At 31.1% G+C, this 18,094-nt stretch overlaps 1 protein-coding gene across 8 annotated transcripts in view; it reads left to right on the forward strand.

The window, feature by feature from the left end:
• LOC143222886 (mitogen-activated protein kinase-binding protein 1-like) overlaps positions 1–14,323 on the forward strand; it is a 93,133-nt gene extending 78,810 nt beyond the window's left edge. For 2 of the 8 annotated variants that reach the window (XM_076450033.1, XM_076450025.1), the window contains 11 exons: positions 229–306; positions 618–826; positions 1,090–1,202; positions 1,832–2,099; positions 3,515–3,560; positions 4,290–4,364; positions 4,787–4,877; positions 6,257–6,370; positions 9,328–10,086; positions 10,908–10,984; positions 11,627–14,323. In XM_076450033.1, the coding sequence (XP_076306148.1) occupies positions 229–306; positions 618–826; positions 1,090–1,202; positions 1,832–2,099; positions 3,515–3,560; positions 4,290–4,364; positions 4,787–4,877; positions 6,257–6,370; positions 9,328–10,086; positions 10,908–10,984; positions 11,627–11,989 (2,193 nt within the window). In that variant the 3' untranslated portion in view covers positions 11,990–14,323. The remainder of the gene's footprint in view (positions 1–228; positions 307–617; positions 827–1,089; positions 1,203–1,831; positions 2,100–3,514; positions 3,561–4,289; positions 4,365–4,786; positions 4,878–6,256; positions 6,371–9,327; positions 10,087–10,907; positions 10,985–11,626) is intronic. The other 6 variants (XM_076450030.1, XM_076450031.1, XM_076450026.1 and 3 more) reach the window with 5 other exon arrangements.
• The last annotated feature ends 3,771 nt before the right edge of the window (positions 14,324–18,094 follow it).

The raw sequence follows: 18,094 nt of genomic DNA on the forward strand, positions 1-18,094 counted from the left end.
TCAGGAAATGGTCCATTTCTGTAAATCAGTGTTTTTGGGTACTACTGATGATATCCAGTTCATAATCTATGAGTTAAGGTAAAAATGTGAAAAAAAAGTTAGTACTGAGTTGTTTTTCTTTCAAGACACTTCAAGGATATGATGTTAAATCATCTGCACAATACATGCTAAGTTTCTGTGCTTTCTAACAAACTCAATTGTGCTAACACTTAACTTTCTGACTAATAGGATGGTAGGTATGAAGGAGAGTTTGAGGTGTCTGAAGAAAGCTTGCAGGAAATCCAGAGTGGGAGCTACCAGAAGCAGGTGAAATGTACATTATAGCTTTGTTGTTGTGCAAGTACTGCATACAGTACTTGCACAGCAACCCTTATTAAATGCAGATAAATACTATAGTGGTTAAGAATGTTACTTCATAGCAGAATATTTAAATTGTGTGCATATAAAGGGAAAAATATTGTATACTGTCTTACATTTCCTGGCTGTTAATTTTATCACTGTTTTAACATTATTTTAATGAATATGTGTAACTAATTCTTAGCATGAGGTTAATATAGTTTATTCTTAGAAACATGTTTAAGTGTTGATGTATTACATACATATAATATGTTTCACAGGTCACCTTGAAACTAGGAAAGGAGACTGACCGAGTGATTTCCCCACTGGGAGGAAAGAAAGATCCAAGAGCTCGTCATCCAACAGATTCAAGTAGTGCCAGTAGTCTGAAGCTGGAAGATGTAGAGGCTGAGGATGAACGATCTGATACAGAAGGAAGTGAAACTGTCTATTATCACCAGTCGGAGGACATTTCAGACATGGGAGACAGGTATCAAATTATCGTATTTTGTCATCTGTAATTGTATCTATAAAAACTGCAGATGATTTAATTATGCAGTATTATGTTTAGAAATAATTACTAAGAAAACAAATAACATCTTGCTACTAATATTTCAAGTATAGAATTAATAATGACAGTATAGTGCTCATAATATAAATTTTAATGACTGAATTACAGGAATAATCTACTTATGTCAATAGTAGATGTAACTTTATTAATATAAAAAGTACTATTGACTGATACACATTCAGGTCTTTCCATGTCAACACTACAAATGAAGATAACTTACGAGAAACCCGAAAAAAACAAAGACGACCCTCAAAACCAGAAAGATTTCGAGACATTCCTGTTATCAATGCTCCAGGTTGGTGTTTTTTTAAGGATTTTAAGCAACAGTTACGTATAGACACAATTGAGTGTTGATGTTATTTGTTTCAAGGTTTTAAGAAGTAGTGTAGATTATTCTTTTATGTTGTTATTGTAGTTACAGATGAATGGTATTGGTAACTTTCTTAACAAAGCTGTTTCAAAGTTTGATTTTTCTTTTGCATATTAGAAGTATAATCAGTTTTTATCATATTCTTTTATTGTATTATGTTGCATGTTTTAAGTTTTCCTTCTTTCTCACATTTACATTATGTAGGTGTAAATTAAATAACCTGTGCTTTTTCTCTTTCTGTTCCTTTTTTTAATATTTGTTTTAAAAGTATCAGTGTGGAAATATAGAACAAGCATAAAAACAAAATTGTAATAGCTGTATGAAACAGTCATTGAATTGCTCTAAGATATTTCTATTTAATTAATGTAAATAATATAAGTGTACATGTATATATCTACATATATATGCTTCATTCTCAAAAACTGCAATCTGATACTCACCAGACTCAAAGAAGATACATTGTGAAAAGATTTAGTTTTCATCAAAGTAACAAATTCACCAATAAAGTTAATTTTATTTCATCATTATGATGAATTTAGGTTGACTTGTTTCAGATTACAATGAGCTTAACAGTGACGATGAAGATTCGGGAACTCCAGTTGATGAAAACCGCTCCATTTTTCATTCCTTCAGTGTCAGCACTGAAAACTTGGAACGTTTAGGAAAAAGAGAAAAGTACATGAAGAGTAATTATGAAAGCCTGGAAAAGGGTCCTGTGGACAACCTTGGAGAAAAAGCTCTAGACAGTGATACAGGATATATGCCACGGCACAGCATATCGGCCAAGTTTTTAGCACGTTCGCAACATACAGCATTGGTTCGGTAATTCAACATTTTGTTTAATACACTTTGAAAAAAATGAGTAAATGAGATTAATTATATGTTATAAGAATGATTGAAATATGCAAAAAATAGATGCAAGCCATGTTGCCACGGGTAACATGCCCAGCCCCAATATGTGCGTTTATATATATATATATATATATATGTATGTACATGTGTGTATTTATGTAGTTCATAGAATATTCTTGGCTATTTGACAGTACCATGCTGCAAGAGATAAATTTATGGCTAGAGAAAATCAGAGTTTACAAGTCTTTCCTAGGACGGACATTCATATAGTGTAATAACAAAGAGATTCAAAGCCCATTACACTCCAGTTTCAAAAATGTTAGTCTATCATACAGTAAATAACAATGGCAAAGGAAAACTGAAAAACCTACATTTGAAAGTAAAAAAAATATTTTAGTAGTATATCACCATGAGAAGAACTACCATTAACAAAGTTTGCAGACTCAAAAATAATTACTTCAATGTTGCACAGGTTACAATCAGCTGTCTACAAGGCAATTCATAACAAATTTTCCTCTTCTAGAAAGGCATAAACCATTAATATACAGACTGCTTACTAAACATTTTTGTGATAAAAGAACAAATTGCAGAAATCTAAGGTATACTTATCCATCCTTCAGAGAAGGTTATTACAATGCAAATTTTGGTGTTACGCAATAGCCTATTATTATATCCATCAGATTGAACATGGTCAACGATGATGAAAATTTACAACTATAAAATGGAATTGAACTTTCATAGTTAAATAGCTAACTATTTCATGTTAAATTAAATTAGTATTTAGTTGTGGTTAATTTTTCAAATTGTTTTATATGTGAGATAATTTTAATTGCTATTTATTATACAGGAAGTGTTATGTATTTTTTACTTAACAAATATTTTGAATACACTAATTAAACAAAAAGTGTTAATAAAGACATTATTATAGGTATGAAAGTGAATTAAGAAGTAAATGGATGAAATTTAAACTATATAATAATGTAACTTAGAACTTTATGTATTCTGATAAACCTGAAGTTTAAAAAAATTAAGTTGATTTCTTATTTCACTAATGAAACATTATTTTATGATGTATCTGAACTTCTTTAGTTGAAACAGCAGTCAATAATTTAGTATGTATCATCTTTGTAAAATCATTAGCATTACTATCACTAACGTTAAATATTTTACGTGTTATGCATATCAAAATTTTTGAGTCTCTGAGTAATCAAACACAACAAAACAACTGACTGAAAAATTCTCATTGTAAAACGATCATAAAGGTTTTGAGGTGTAGTGTTTTTTTTCCTGTTGATTCTTTTCTTTAAAACAGGTAATGTCTTTTTTATGTGTAAATTAGAAAATATTGGTATAATAAAGAATTAACAGAAGTTCTCTTTTTGTAGACCAACAAGCTCAGAGACTGAGAAAGAAAAAACTGTAGACCATCAGGTAAGAGAGCTGTTATGATCAAGTTGTTTCTTAGAAAAAAGTGTCATAATATCAAATAAGACAAATAGTAGTAATCTAGTTATTTCATGAATAAAGCTATAGAAAATAAGGAGACACCTGGTAATTTTGTTTTATTACTTTAACAAAATGTTACTGTCTTTTGTGACTGAGAAGGAATTTTTATAATCTTTATTAAGCGATAAAATTAGAAGGAAGATTAGTTGTCATCAATGTAAATTTACCTGCTAAGTTTATTTTCTCTTATTTTTTAACGTGGTATGGTGGTTAGCCTGCTGGATAGTGTATCTAAGGATTTGTCACAGTTTGCATCCTGTTGTTACAGAAATACAACAAAGTTCGTGTTCCACCCTTTGGAGCCATATATGTGTTATGAGAATGATGATCAAATCCTATAATAGAGTTACTGCAGCCCAAAAATTGGTGGTTGGTACTGTTGATTAGCTGCTTTCCCTCTAGTCTGTCAGTTTAAAATTAGGGAAAGACAGACCTGTGGTGCTTTGTTTAAATATCAGAAACAAACCAAATATACTTGCTGAATTTCATAGCATGAGTTAAAAAATTCTTATTTGTTAACAAGTATTATTGAAATATTGTACTATTAATATAATTATCCAAGCTTTATTTGAGCATTGTTTGATTTTTATGTGTAAAACTGATTAGATTGTTAATTAATTAATATTTTTTTCTTGTGCTTGTATACATAAACAGAAAACTGATGTTAAACCAAACAAAAGGGAAGAGCTGACCAAAGCTTTAAATGAGGCTCGAAAGAAGCTGGAAACAGTAAGTTTTTTTTATTCCTATCCCATTTTCTTTTGAAATCTATATACACTTTAGTTAGAAGTTGCTTATAAAAAGAAAGTGGTTAATGAAAATACAAAGGCTAAGTTGAAATGTGTTACACTCATTTATATATATGTGTGTGTGTGTGTATAAGTTTATAATTATATTTGTTGGAAAGCAAATATAATAATTATACACACACACACACACATGTAGATGAGTATTTACAGTGCTTTTGCTCTCATGGAATTAACTGGAAATGAACTATATGATCATGTTTTAATAATAAAATAGAAACTTGAAATGTAGTACACTGGTATGTGTATCAGTTATTTGATATACAGTTTTTGATTTGGTGTATATTTTTTTTTTATAAAGTTACAAGTTGGAAGTTTTTAAAAACAAGTTTTGTTCATTTACAGCTTGGCTGGAAAGGTGGTCTAAGCACCAGTAAAAGTATGGGAGATCTTCGTAATGCTTCAGGCAATGAGACAACAGAAAAACCTAAAACTGGTAAGTCAATTACATACTCTTATACTATGAAATTAATCGCAAATCTATTTTATAAAATTAAAAGCATGATTTTATTTGCTTAAAAACAAGCTTATGATTGCTTATTGATGACGAGAAACCCATTTGAAATAAAAATGTATATCTGAACAGCTGGTATGGGTATTAACATTATATTAATAAGGAGAGAACAACATTTTGGCCTTCCTACGCCATCTTCAGGTTAAGAAAACCTGAAGATGACCTACGAAGGTTGAAACATTGTTCTTTCCTTATCAATAAAAGTGTTAATACCCATACCAGCTGTTCTGAGATACAGGTTTATGATTATATTTGTTGGAGAACATATATAATAATTATATTAAAAAATGCATAATTAGACTTAGTAGATAATAAATCAATTATTATATTTCATAAACAATAATTAAGTGCATGATTGTTGTTAGTAAAACAGAAATGTGTTGTTATACCTAGGAAGGATGAAGCCTAGAATTCATGGTGAAAACTTAGTAATATAGACTATTCATAGTAGTTAGTCATTATATGTATTGTAAAGCAAAGGAATTTAATGCAAGTATCTCAGAATGTTTAGTATGATTAATTTCCATGATATAACTTGTATTCTTACCCTCACCTCTCTAAGAATTAGTATCCACACAAGGAGCACTTGCTTTTGCACCATTCACTTTAGTGTGACCCATATGAAAGACGAGAACCCTATTTCCTTGCATTTGTTGTCATGTATTTATTTGGATAACATACTTAAAACACTACAAAAGCTATACCATATTTAAAAATTTTTGTTGCTTTTGCTTTGTTTCACTTCACCCTGCATTTTATGCCTTATTAGAATCATTGATAATTAAAAATGCTTGTTTAAACTTCTTGTTATACTTTGGGTCTAATTAATCAATATTGCTTTCAGTTCAACATGAAAACATTAAAAACTGAAGACTATATTTTTTTAGTTTATTGTTGCATCAACTTGTTTGAACTTGAATAGAGTTGGTGTGATTGACACAAAACATAACAGGCATACCTACTTTCTGAATGTAATAGGAGGATTAATTGTAACATCAAATACAGTGTAGTTAATGACTTATTAAACATTTTTCTATAATGTTCTAGCTATTCTCATGAAAGAAATAATTTTATAGTTGGATTAGTTTCTGTGTTACATAATTGCTCATTATGATATTTTTTTGTTATTTGGATGGTGTGTAATTTATCTCTTCTAAACTTAACATGTGTGCAGTAAATTAATTGGTGTCAAATTCATAAAAACTGCAAGAAATATGATTTTGTTATGCTTTGTTTATTATATGGCATGATAATCAATGCTACCAATACTTTGATCACATGCACCCTTCCTGGTCCTTTAGAACCTTCTACAGAAAACTCAATTCGTAGGACTGCATCAATCAGTGACTTAAGCACCCCAAGCTCAGCACACCGTAGACTTCTCCCTACTGCACCCACTCCTAAAAGCTTTGCAGGTAACTAATAAAACCCAAGTTACTTTGAAAGAAAATCTGAGTTCTTAGTATTTTTATATTTATCCAGAATGTAAATTGTGATCTCTCTGTTTGACAGCATTCTCCAGTTATTTTAAAATTGACTTTTATAGGACTTTACCTAATGGTAATAATACTGTTTTCTCAGCATACTTGTCAACTTTTCAAAATTCACAAGGGGGAAGTTTTTGCACAACCTACAGCAAATCAAGCAGTCTACAAACAAACCTGGTTTAAAGACCATCAGTTTATAAATTCCCAAGCATTATTTGATTTTGCAATTGTCTTCAATTGTTCAGGTCTCAAGATATCATCTTTGTAAATCTCAGACTTAATCTTAAAACAGTTTTCTTTTTTTACTTCCAAAAAATAAACTTGGGTCACCAAATGTGCATATGTGTATATATATATGTATATATCATCATCATACTGTAATGGAACTCTTACTTATATGAATGGTACTAGAACCCTCAGTTTTGCAAAATTTTTATTCTGTGTGTATGTAGGTTTGCAATAGGGGTCACAATTTTCCCGTTTTGTCTCAATTTCCTGTCACAGAGAACTTTATTTTTCTCTATTTGAATATTATTAATGTTGTAATTCAAATGTTCACTAAATAGAAGTAAGAGGTATTAAGATAGGCTTAAAACATGAAACAAGTGTTTTGTATTTATAATTCCAGTGAGGGTGTTAAATGAAAAATTAATGCTGCACATAAAAACAGTAAACTTAATTAATGATAATACATTATTGGTCACAGAAGTAAAGCTTTTCATAAATTCATATATATATCAAGTATAAAATAAAACTGGTATTTCTTGCAAAATGCACCTGTTTTCGAAGTACATTTAGCCACCTAAGGAAATTTTGTTTCTCAAGATACCTGAAATGTACACTCTTCTCTGCTTGAGAAGCCATTATTAGTAATTGTGTGAACAGTCATGCTTGATTTAGAATGATAAATACATCTTATTTGTATAATCAGTTTTCATTGGCCAAGAAGAAAGTGAAGTCCAATTTCCAGTATTTATATAACTGGTTTTGCTATGAAGAGTAAATGATTGGTTGACATTTACCAGAAAATTATTAATGTCCAAAAAGTTCATTTTATTTATGGAAATTGGTAGATTTACAGAAACAAATCAGTGTACATGCCATAAGAAGGTAACAGAGCAAATTTTTAAAACCTAATCAGAGGTCCAAACTGAGGAAACTCTTACCCAGAAAATTCATGAGAGTTGGCAAGTGTGTCTTAGTTCCCAAAGAAAAAGAAACCAAATATATATTGGGTTTTTGTTCAAAAACCACTCCCATAAATATTCTGTTAATATAGGCTTCATCATATTTGCAGTATGATAGATTAGAACAGCTGATCACAACCCAAAATTTAAATTCACAAGTTTCAGTTACTTTTTATCTTTAACATAAGTTAAAAATCCTTTCATCAACCTGAGTCAGTAATAATGTTCAAACGTGACTCTGATGTTTAGTCAAACAGTGATGATCATGACCAAAGTCTTTCATTATGTCATAACTTAAAACTAATATTTGTGGATCTAAACTTTGTACACTAGGCAGACTTCGAACTAGGTCTGTATGGTTTCATCCTGGATGTAAAATAATTGAATCAGGTAAGCAATTTATTTTACCATTCATTTGTACAGAAATGAGCATAACTGCTGTTTAGAAAGACAATGAACTAGCAATTATACTCACACACTACAAGGCCTGAAGCATAATTAATGTTGGGAAATTAACTAATTCAGTGGATATCTTCAATATATGTTTAATATCAAAGGCTGAATTCATTACTGTCCATTTTCTTTAACAGTTATTCTGTCTAATATTCTATGTTTATTATGGATTAAAACTAAAGTCAAGGTCTCAAGTTGACTATCTTGATATATCTCAAACAAAGTCTTGTAGTTCCTGGCATTTCAGCATACCAATGTTTAACAATTTTCTTTGTGAGATGCTGCTATACATCAAGTAATTTACTTTCAAAATAATGAATACTTACTTTTGAATAATAGCCTAATAGGTACTGAAACATATTTCTTAAGTTAACTAGTGATGAATGAAGCAGCTGTGGTGTAATAGTTGCTGAAACTATTTATTCATCTTTCATGTAACAGATGATGAAACTAATTATTCATAACTGATTTAATGGGTGTGAAACTAATTTTTCATATGTAGGTTGTTACGTGTGAAACAAGTAATGCTTTTTAACCTGATACTTTGAATGAAATAAAGTATCTCTGATCTGACAGGTGTGAAACCATTTATTAATTTTGGACTGTACAGATGTGAAACCAGTAATTCACCTCCAGTGGTTTTGATACTGAAAATTGACATCAGACTTTTAAGTATTAAGAGTGTCTTTGATTTAGAATGGAACTTTTTTCTTTCAAAGGTGATTGGAATTTCTTATCCACTCCTCTACCTGTGAAATATAATGCTGTATTGGTTTACTAAATTCTCTTTTTAAAGTGCCAACAACTTTATTGAAAATCAACTTATTTAAAATATTCTGAATAACAATTAAAATTTCATTAGAATTAATAGCAGTGCACTTATAGGTAAGTAGTTGTTATCTGTAAACACAGGCAAAACATTTTGAAATTGATTAAACTGATAAATGCTGTTTAATTCCTCTATTCAAGTAAACTTTGCTGACAAAAACTGAAAAGAATGTGGAACTGTACTTCTTAATAAGAATTTTTTACATCCTAAATATTATAATAGGCTAATTTAAATCAAAGCCAAATTTTAAAGAATTTTGCACAATGGTTCCTCTTTTCTTTTCTTATTATTACCTGATTAACGTACATTATGACTGTTAAAGATTTCTACTGTAAATGTTTAGTCTTTCTGAAAATTAATATTTTTGTATATGACATTCAACTGGGGCTTTCTTTTTAAAATACTTTCTCTGCTAGTATCCCAGTCTTCTACAGCTCCTCTGTGGGCTCAAGCAAAAACACAGCCAGAGGATCAGAACTCCAATAGGTTACTCTCACCTTGGAATAACATGCCTCGTAGTGCTAGTATGAGCTCTCTTCGAGGAGAAGAAAAAGTTTCCACTTCTGGGTCGTCTCTACTAAAGGTTCCGTCAACTCATACTTTAGCCAAGGTGTCTGGAACTCCTCGTCGCTCAGGGGTAGTAACTTCTCCACTGTTCAAAGCTCCATCCACTTCCAGTGTCAGTGCCTTAGGGAGGTCTGTACCAAATCTTCCATCACCACGTAGGTTATCGCTGCGTGGCTTGGAACCTTTAAAACTTCCTCCTGATTCCACTTCCTCTGATAGTTCACCTACAGAACCTCAATCTTCCCATCCTGTCATGAGGGTGGTCTCTGTTGGGCGAGAGAGAAGCCTCAGTTCCACTGAATTTGGAAAAGGAAGGGGATACTCTCCTGATCCTAATAGATTGTATAACACACTTACACCTCGTAAAATCCAGCCTGCTATCGACCCATCTAGGTCTAAAAGTGAGCGAGACCTTAGCCGTTTGGGAAAAGATAGTGGATATGATACCAGTACTAGCACGCAAGCTAAGGTGGAACCCATGTTATCAGCACTGCCCATAGTAAAGGATGAGGGTAATGTAAATGTTAACGGAATTATCCCAGAAGAAGTGTCTTCAATACATGGAGAAAAAGGATGTGTTTTACTTTCTGATGCATCATCCATACCATGTGAGTTATCAATGGTTTTATGTGATGACTTACAGAATTTGTCATTAAAAATTAAGTTTTAAAAACAAGCTATGTTTACTTATAACTAACGAGTCTGTGCACTTTAGTGTAAATGTTTTTCAGTACATTCTGTTCACACCCCTTTTAGTCTGTATGATAAGATGAACCTGACAGACTTTTAAGTAATATCGTTTTTTGTACATCCAGGATTTTTAAGTATAAAATAATGTAATCTAGGTACTCTCATTTCTGTGCTCAGTATTTTAGAGTTTTATAATGCTTCTTTCAACCAGTAATTTGTTTTTACTTTAATCATATTAAGTGTGTAAATTCATTTAATAACTTATCAAAAGACCCAAACACACAGCAGTGAAACAAATAGTCGCACACATTGTTGAAATATTTTCTTGAAATGAATTAACATTTTTCTTTTTTAGTAAAACTAACTAAAGACCTGTTTGATTGTCAGTGTTTAATTTTGCCAAATAATTTTCTTTCCACTTTTTTCGAAGATTTGTTGAAAGTCTTAACTAGAAGTAAAAAGTAGAGTTGATTATTTCATTAAATTCTCTCTCTGTGACTAATTAGTTTCCCTTTGATTAATAAAATACTCTAGTAGATCACAGACATATTTCTTTGGTTAAAGAGTAAAATTATTTTTCTTTGGTCTGATAGTGAAGCTGAATTGTATTTGTAATATTTTCTTTTAATTGCTCCAAAATTTTAACTTTTAATTTTATCTTGAGGAGAACATTTCATGTTACTTTCTTTTTAATTCTGCATCTTACAATATTTTCCAAATGTTTTATGTCATTTTACAGTAACTCAAGACTTGTGTGTTAAGGTTGCAGATGAACTCAGAAGAGTCACCAACTATGCCATTCAGATATTTCAAAGGGTGAGTGAATTTTGAATGGAAATCGTATAGATAGTTCACAAATAGAAGGATAGAAAATTGACAATCAAAACTCACTAGGTGAGGAACACATCAAATTTTTGAGTGAATACAGATATTTCAGAAAATCTTATCAAGTGTTAATATACTTAAAAGTGAAGAATAGGAGTGTATAAGGCAAAATATAGCACAGTCTGTTTTAGAAACTTCAGGTCCACAAAAAGTCATACTATATAACATTTTTATATCACTGATAGCTCTTCCTTAGTAACCAGGCCTGGCATGGCCAGGTGGTTAAGGCACTCAACTCATTATCCGAGGGTCATGGGTTTGAATCCCCATCACACCAAACATGCTTGCCCTTTCAGCTGTGGGAGTGTTATAATGTGACGGTCAGTCTCACTATTCATTGGTAAAAGAGTATCCCAAGAGTTGATGGTGGGTGGTGATGACTAGCTGTTCTCTCTCTAGACTTACACTGGTAAATTATGGATAGCTAGTGCAGATAGCCCTCGAGTAGCTTTGCACAAAATTCAAAACAAACCAAACCAAACCTAGTAACCATGAAAACATCTCTATAAGAAGTATTATTTATTTAAGTTAGTGATAGTGCTGACTAAGGCTTATCTAAGGTATTGCTTTTAGGTAACATTAGACACAGACCTTTCATCATCAGACAAGTCTGCCATGACCACAACTTTAGCTCAAGGAGTTCTACAAGCTCAGCAGAATTTGCGGCCTGCTGTTCCTCCAATGCCTGTTTGGAATCCTTCTAATAATTCATTGGACACTGTAAGTTCATATGGAACTGCTAAACGGGTATCCGTGAATTCTTCCAGTTTAGTATCTTCAGATTTTGGGCAACGGACCACAGGGAAGAAACTGGATCCCACAAACCAGTCAGAAATGGTTAATGCCATGACCCTACTTCAACAATACTCAGACAGACTCCTGAACTTAGTGGAGCAAAGAATGAATCAGAGTGGTGGTCAGGAGAAATCAGATTAGTATTTTAGACTTATCTTATTTTTTTTGTGCATCAACAGATGTTAAAAGTGTTGATCATCCATAGGAAAATAGGCAGGAAAATTATAACTTCAAGCATTCCTTCAAATTGTAGTAGAAAGGAAACAACCTAAAGAGTCTTCCCTTTACTCTAATTTCAGTGAAAATATAAGAACAAATGAAAACACTTCTGGAAGAAATATGTATCTCATATTCTTCCTTTCTGTGTATTGTTTTATTAGTATTTGAACAAAATGTATCTACTAACTAAAAATAGCCCTGACAATCAAGCTCAGAAATTGCAAAAAAAAAAAAAAAAAATCAAGATATTTTATCTTAGTTCTGAAAATAATTTAAATACTGCACGAAATTAACAGTTGAGGAAAAAGTAATAGGAATAACCAATTGGTTGATGTATAAATAAAAAAATGGTGTTTTATGCTGTTAAAGTTTTTAAAATGTAATATTAATCTATGTTTGTGTGTGGTTATCAGAATGCTATAAAGACACATAATAAGTATGTGTAGATGTACTGATATACAAAGTTGGACAGCAATAAGAGATTTTTATATATTTTGTTTTTCCTCTACTTTGTTACAATATTAAGCTTAAACTAACTAGTATTTGGAAAATATTTGGTAATGTTGATAAATATTTAAAGGTTAATGTAACAGTTTTATTATAAACTTTACATATATAGGTTTTAAAACTAGGCTTTCCTTTTTCTTCCAATACTTAATTAAATTTATATGTTTTAATAGTAACTGTGTTTAAATATTGTCAGTTACAGTAAAACATGCGTTAATAATCCTCTTTATATATTTGATCCAAGTTGCTTGTGACTTCATGCATTCTACATGCATTCTACATAAGCTACATAAAGAACGTTTTTTTTAATAGATCTACAGCAACAGTGAACAAAAAAAACATTACACAAATCTTACTTCTGTTTTCAGGGTTTTTCTTATTAAATTATTTGTCTGACTCATTTAGAACTAGAGCTTACTCATGTTATCAGAAATATTATACCAGTATGAAATAGTAGTATTAATCAGTACATTCCATGAAGATTTATCCAGGTATAAACATGAGTGAAGTAGTAACTACTCTATTCAACAATAATACAATTGCATAATTTTGTGTAATGATACTGTTGCGAGTGTGTGTATATCCTGAAAACCTCACTCTGTGAACAAACATTTTAAGGCTTTTATAAAAGTTTGAAATAGTTAACATTTTCTCTCATTATAACTTACAATACTAAGTGCTTCTTGAAATCCTGTTCATAATTTTCAATCAAATAAAAACCATTCATGCTCTCTGGTGACCACTTTTCTTCCTAGTATGTTGGCTTGGGAATTAATGTTTAGTAAGTGAGTTTCTGTTAGCCCTTAAAGAAATGATTATATTATAAATCCTGATTTTTGAAGAATGTAAATATAGTACACAAGAAAGTAAGAAGAATTCTTGTCCTTGGTGATGTATTGAAAAATAATTGAAGTAAAAAACTTAGAAAGCAATAAAAGAATAAGAATGATAAAAGGTTTAAGAAAAATGGCTCTGATTAAAATTATAACATGAACTTTAATTATCAGCTGTTGCTCTAGTGTAAACCAATTTCTATGTCATGTATAACATGCAATTTCTTAAAATAAACATGAAAGTCAAAATACATCATATCAATGGTTAAGCACAGCTTAATGGTTAGTATTATGTACTGCAGAATCAAAGCTTGATGGATCATACAACATTACTAGCAAAGAAATAAATAAAAAATCATGCTCTGTACTTTAGGGCCATTAGTGATTGTAGGAGTAATTGCCAAATCTCGTTATTTGATTGGAATGGCCCATGAATAGGCAGTAGGTGGTATTGACTATCTTCCTTCTAGTCTATCATTTCAAAACACATAGAATGCAAGAGCGGTTTATCCTTATTTCAAAACCCAACAAATAAAACCATAAGTTTTGAATATATTTAAAAAGTATCACTTTTTAGCACGTAAATAAACCACTGATACTGCTCATTACTAATGTTCTGAGTAATGCATAATCAAATAACTAATACTTGAATACAGTCAAACACTTCATGTTTTAAAAAGTTTTTTAAAATGTTTTTTTATGTTTTTTTACATAAATATTCTAATTAATTTAATTTTGAATTAAGATTTTTGAAGTGAAAGAAAGTATAGCACAAGTGTTCAGAATATTGAAATAATGTAGATAAAAGTAGAAAAACAGTGGGTTAGTTTTATCTTAATAAAAAGGATGGTTATAAGTTGGTGAGAAATAATTTTAGGCTATTTCTCTCAAAATCCTGTAGTATTTTGCACTAGTTTTATAAAATTGGATGACTTGAAAATGCACTTTAGAAATAAAATGTTGCTGCAATAGAAGATGTTAACTACTAGAAAATTGTACTTTAGTTGAGATGTAGCATGGTTATAGGTATCTTAAGGAATTGTTCAGTAATATTTCTTTAACCTATACTGGTCTTCCCATAATTGACAACAGAGACATACCATTAAATTTAATGATTTTTTATATGTGTAAATATATATATATATACATATATGTACATTTACTCAGCTTTATTAACATAGGGTGTTATGTACTAGAAACAGTGCTGAATTAATAATGTACAGTTATTTAAAATAAAAATAGGAAAAATTATTTGATGAGTCATTTTTACAATGTAGGTGTTTATCAGCTGCTGACATCAAAAGACTTCCTGTAGTGCTGCGGTAAGTCTACGGATTTACAATGCTAAAATCAGGGGTTTGATTCCCCTTGGTGGGCTCAGCAGATAGCCCGATGTGGCTTTACTATAAGAAAACACACACACAAACACACACTGACATAAAAATTACTGCTACAGATGTAGTTAGAAATGAATGGACAAATTCCAAAATCAATCTGTACAAGATCATATAAAAAATCATATATTGAAAATCTGTAAATAAAATTAAATGAATATTGTGTATTAAAACTAAATGTTCTGCTTTTATGTGAGAGGAAATACAAAAATATCATAATATCTAAATTGTTAGCTATGTTTATCTATTTATCAGTGTAATCAGTTTGAGACAGATAATCTAATTTTATTTTCAAATAATTACAAAATTAATATTAGGATTTATCTTACATTAGAAAATCAATGTCACAGTTTTTGTTAGAATAACTTGTTTTTATTACTTCAAACTATTCATATTGACAGCACACTTTCAAGGAATATCAACAATCATGTATTAAATAGTAGCTGATTTGTAAAAAAACTGTTATCATAATTGCATAAAAACTAAAAATCAGGGAATAATTATGGTATCTAAATCAAAGTTAAAACTTCAACAAATTACATAAAATACATAGTTAATGAATTAAACCAAGCCCATTAACTATACTGATTAGCTACTTATCAGGTTCCTCTTCCATGCACACATGCACTTGTTGGATGTGTGTGTCTTTTTCTTATAGCAAAGCCACATTAGGCTATCTACCGAGTCCACGAGAGGAATCAAACTCCTGATTTTAGTGTTGTAAATCCATAGGCTTACAGCTGTACCAGCAGGTGACACACACTTGTTGGGTGCTTCATTTTATTGCATATACAAAAAAATATTATTATGCTGTCTTTATAAATGTGAAGATATACATTATCAAATAATTGTTAAGCTACAAGACAAAAAATAACAGCAAAAATTCAAAATTTTAAAATGAAGCATTTCAGTTGGTGCTTATCTGACAACAGGTTGTTATCAAAGACAGTTTCTTTGAGGATCAGTTCAGTTAACAAATCATTGGACTATGTTAACAATGATGACCAAAAGTAGATGTCAATGCTGCTAAGAAAAACTGGCCACCAACATGCAGAGGAAAAAGGATAAGTTTATAAACGTCAGACCTTGCCACAGTTGACAAATTCCTTCCATGGTAGATAGTATTCGAAAATCTCTTAATTGTGTCATGTGAAGAACATATGATTAATTATTGCCACATGACAGTGAACAATCAATGTTGCAAATACAAAATGTGAACGTTAACTGATTGAAATTGTTTATTGTGTAGCTTAGTATGTAATTACAGTGCTTTAAAAGGGTATGCACTCCCTTGCAAAGTTTCCCAGTTTTATTCTTCCTGAGCTTCCAATCATAAAATTTTCAGATGGGACTTTATAATATATTCAGTGATGTGATGTTATGTAAGTAAGTTATAAATTTCAAAGAAAATCAGAATATTCTCAATTGCATAAATACTTAAACCCTTTGTTACAGCAACCCTAAATTAGCTTAAGTGTAAAAGGTTTAGTTTTAAAGGTCACAAAATTTATATAATGGTCTCTGTCCGTATGTAATCAGCAACTCACATAGTGGTACGACAAAGACACTAGGAAGACCAAGGAGCTTTCTAAACAAGTCAGGGATAAAGTAGTGGAGAAGTACTAATTAGGAAAAGGTACAAGAACATTTTAGAGTCGCTGATTATTTATTTGAATACTGTGAAGTTGATCATTAAAAAATGAAAAGTGCTTTATATCAACCAGATCAAGCTGCCCTTCCTAACAAAGCAGTCGGATAAGCAGGAACTGTTTAAGGATATCACTGTGAAGCCAACAATAACTTTGAAAGATTTGCAAAGTTCCACGTCTTAGATGAGAGTTAGGATGTTGTCAATGTATAAACCCTGGTCCCTATACAAAGCTGGCCTGTATGGGTGAGTGGCAAGAAAGAGGCCATTACTGAAAAAGAATCATCTTAAATCTCGTATGGAGTTTCCAATAAAGCATGTAAATGATGTTGCAGACATGTGGCAGGAGGTTTTGTGGTCAGACGAGACACAATATGAGCTTAGTGATTTAAATTCAAAGCCTTATATCTGGCGCAAGCCCAACAGAGCACATCATTCAGTCAATACCATCCAAACTCTCAAGTGTGGTAGTGGAAGTATCATGGTCTGGGAAACTCTCCATGACTTCAGTGGTTTCAAAAAAATAAAGTGAATGTACTGGAGTGCCCCAGTCAGAGTTTAGACTTGAATCCTGTAGAAAATTTATGGCAAGACTTGAATATTATAATCTACCAATGATCTCCAACGAACTTGTTAAAATTGAAGCAATTTTGCCAGGAAGAATGAGCCAAACTTACACCGTCCCATTGTGCAAAGCTGGTAGAGACCTGTCCAAAAACACAGTAATTACTGCCAAAGGGGCTTCCACCAAGTACTGACGTAGGGGACTAAATACTTACATGTATCAAATCAGCAAATTTTTATGTATACATTTCTTTACAGGTTTTGCTGACATTCAGTCTCCTTCACACACAACAGTTTTAAGTTTTAACATGACAGTTTTGAATAAGAACAAGTTAATTAAAAAACTTTTTACATAATTTGTATTTCATCAAAGTGTGACATTGTTGATAGGGGATGAATTCTTTACAAGGCACTGTACCAATCTGCTGTTTATTACCGTATTTGCCGATGTATTAGACGGCCTTAGAATTTTTAGGAAAATTAAATGTGTTTCTTTGTATAGGGTGAACTTTATTGTAAAGCAAGTCTGAAATATTACTTTCATAAAAAATTTTTTTTTTTAATTGTGCTAACTCGAGTTCTGAGATAATCAATACAACCATAAGTGTGGTTTTTATGTTTTTCAAATGCTTCAGACAGCTCAGCGCAGCTTAAGTCACAAATATGTAATAATCAACATTACAAAGTTTTCATCACAAATAATAAACTTTATAATGATTTGATATAAAATATTATTTATAAAATTAGTGAACATTACAGAAACTTTTTTCGATATAATATTAGCAGTATTTTAATATATCGGATGGGATCAAATTAAAAATGCGTCCATTAATTGTAACCAGCATGTAAAATAAATACCTTCTAGTTATGAAGAATCAAGAAAAATGATGCGATTACAAGTGTTATTATTGTAACGCAGTAGATGGCACGATGTCAATGTATTTGCTCAAAAAGGTAAAGGAACAACGTAGTTTTAGTTAAATATACTGTTAACAGAAGAGTTCTTCCTGGAACCGTACCTTTGAACCTGTGTATAAGACGAGCATTATCTTAAGAGAGAAAATGATCGTTTTATGCACCA

This window comes from Tachypleus tridentatus, chromosome 8, assembly GCF_004210375.1.
Source record: "Tachypleus tridentatus isolate NWPU-2018 chromosome 8, ASM421037v1, whole genome shotgun sequence".
Lineage (NCBI taxonomy): Eukaryota > Metazoa > Arthropoda > Merostomata > Xiphosura > Limulidae > Tachypleus > Tachypleus tridentatus.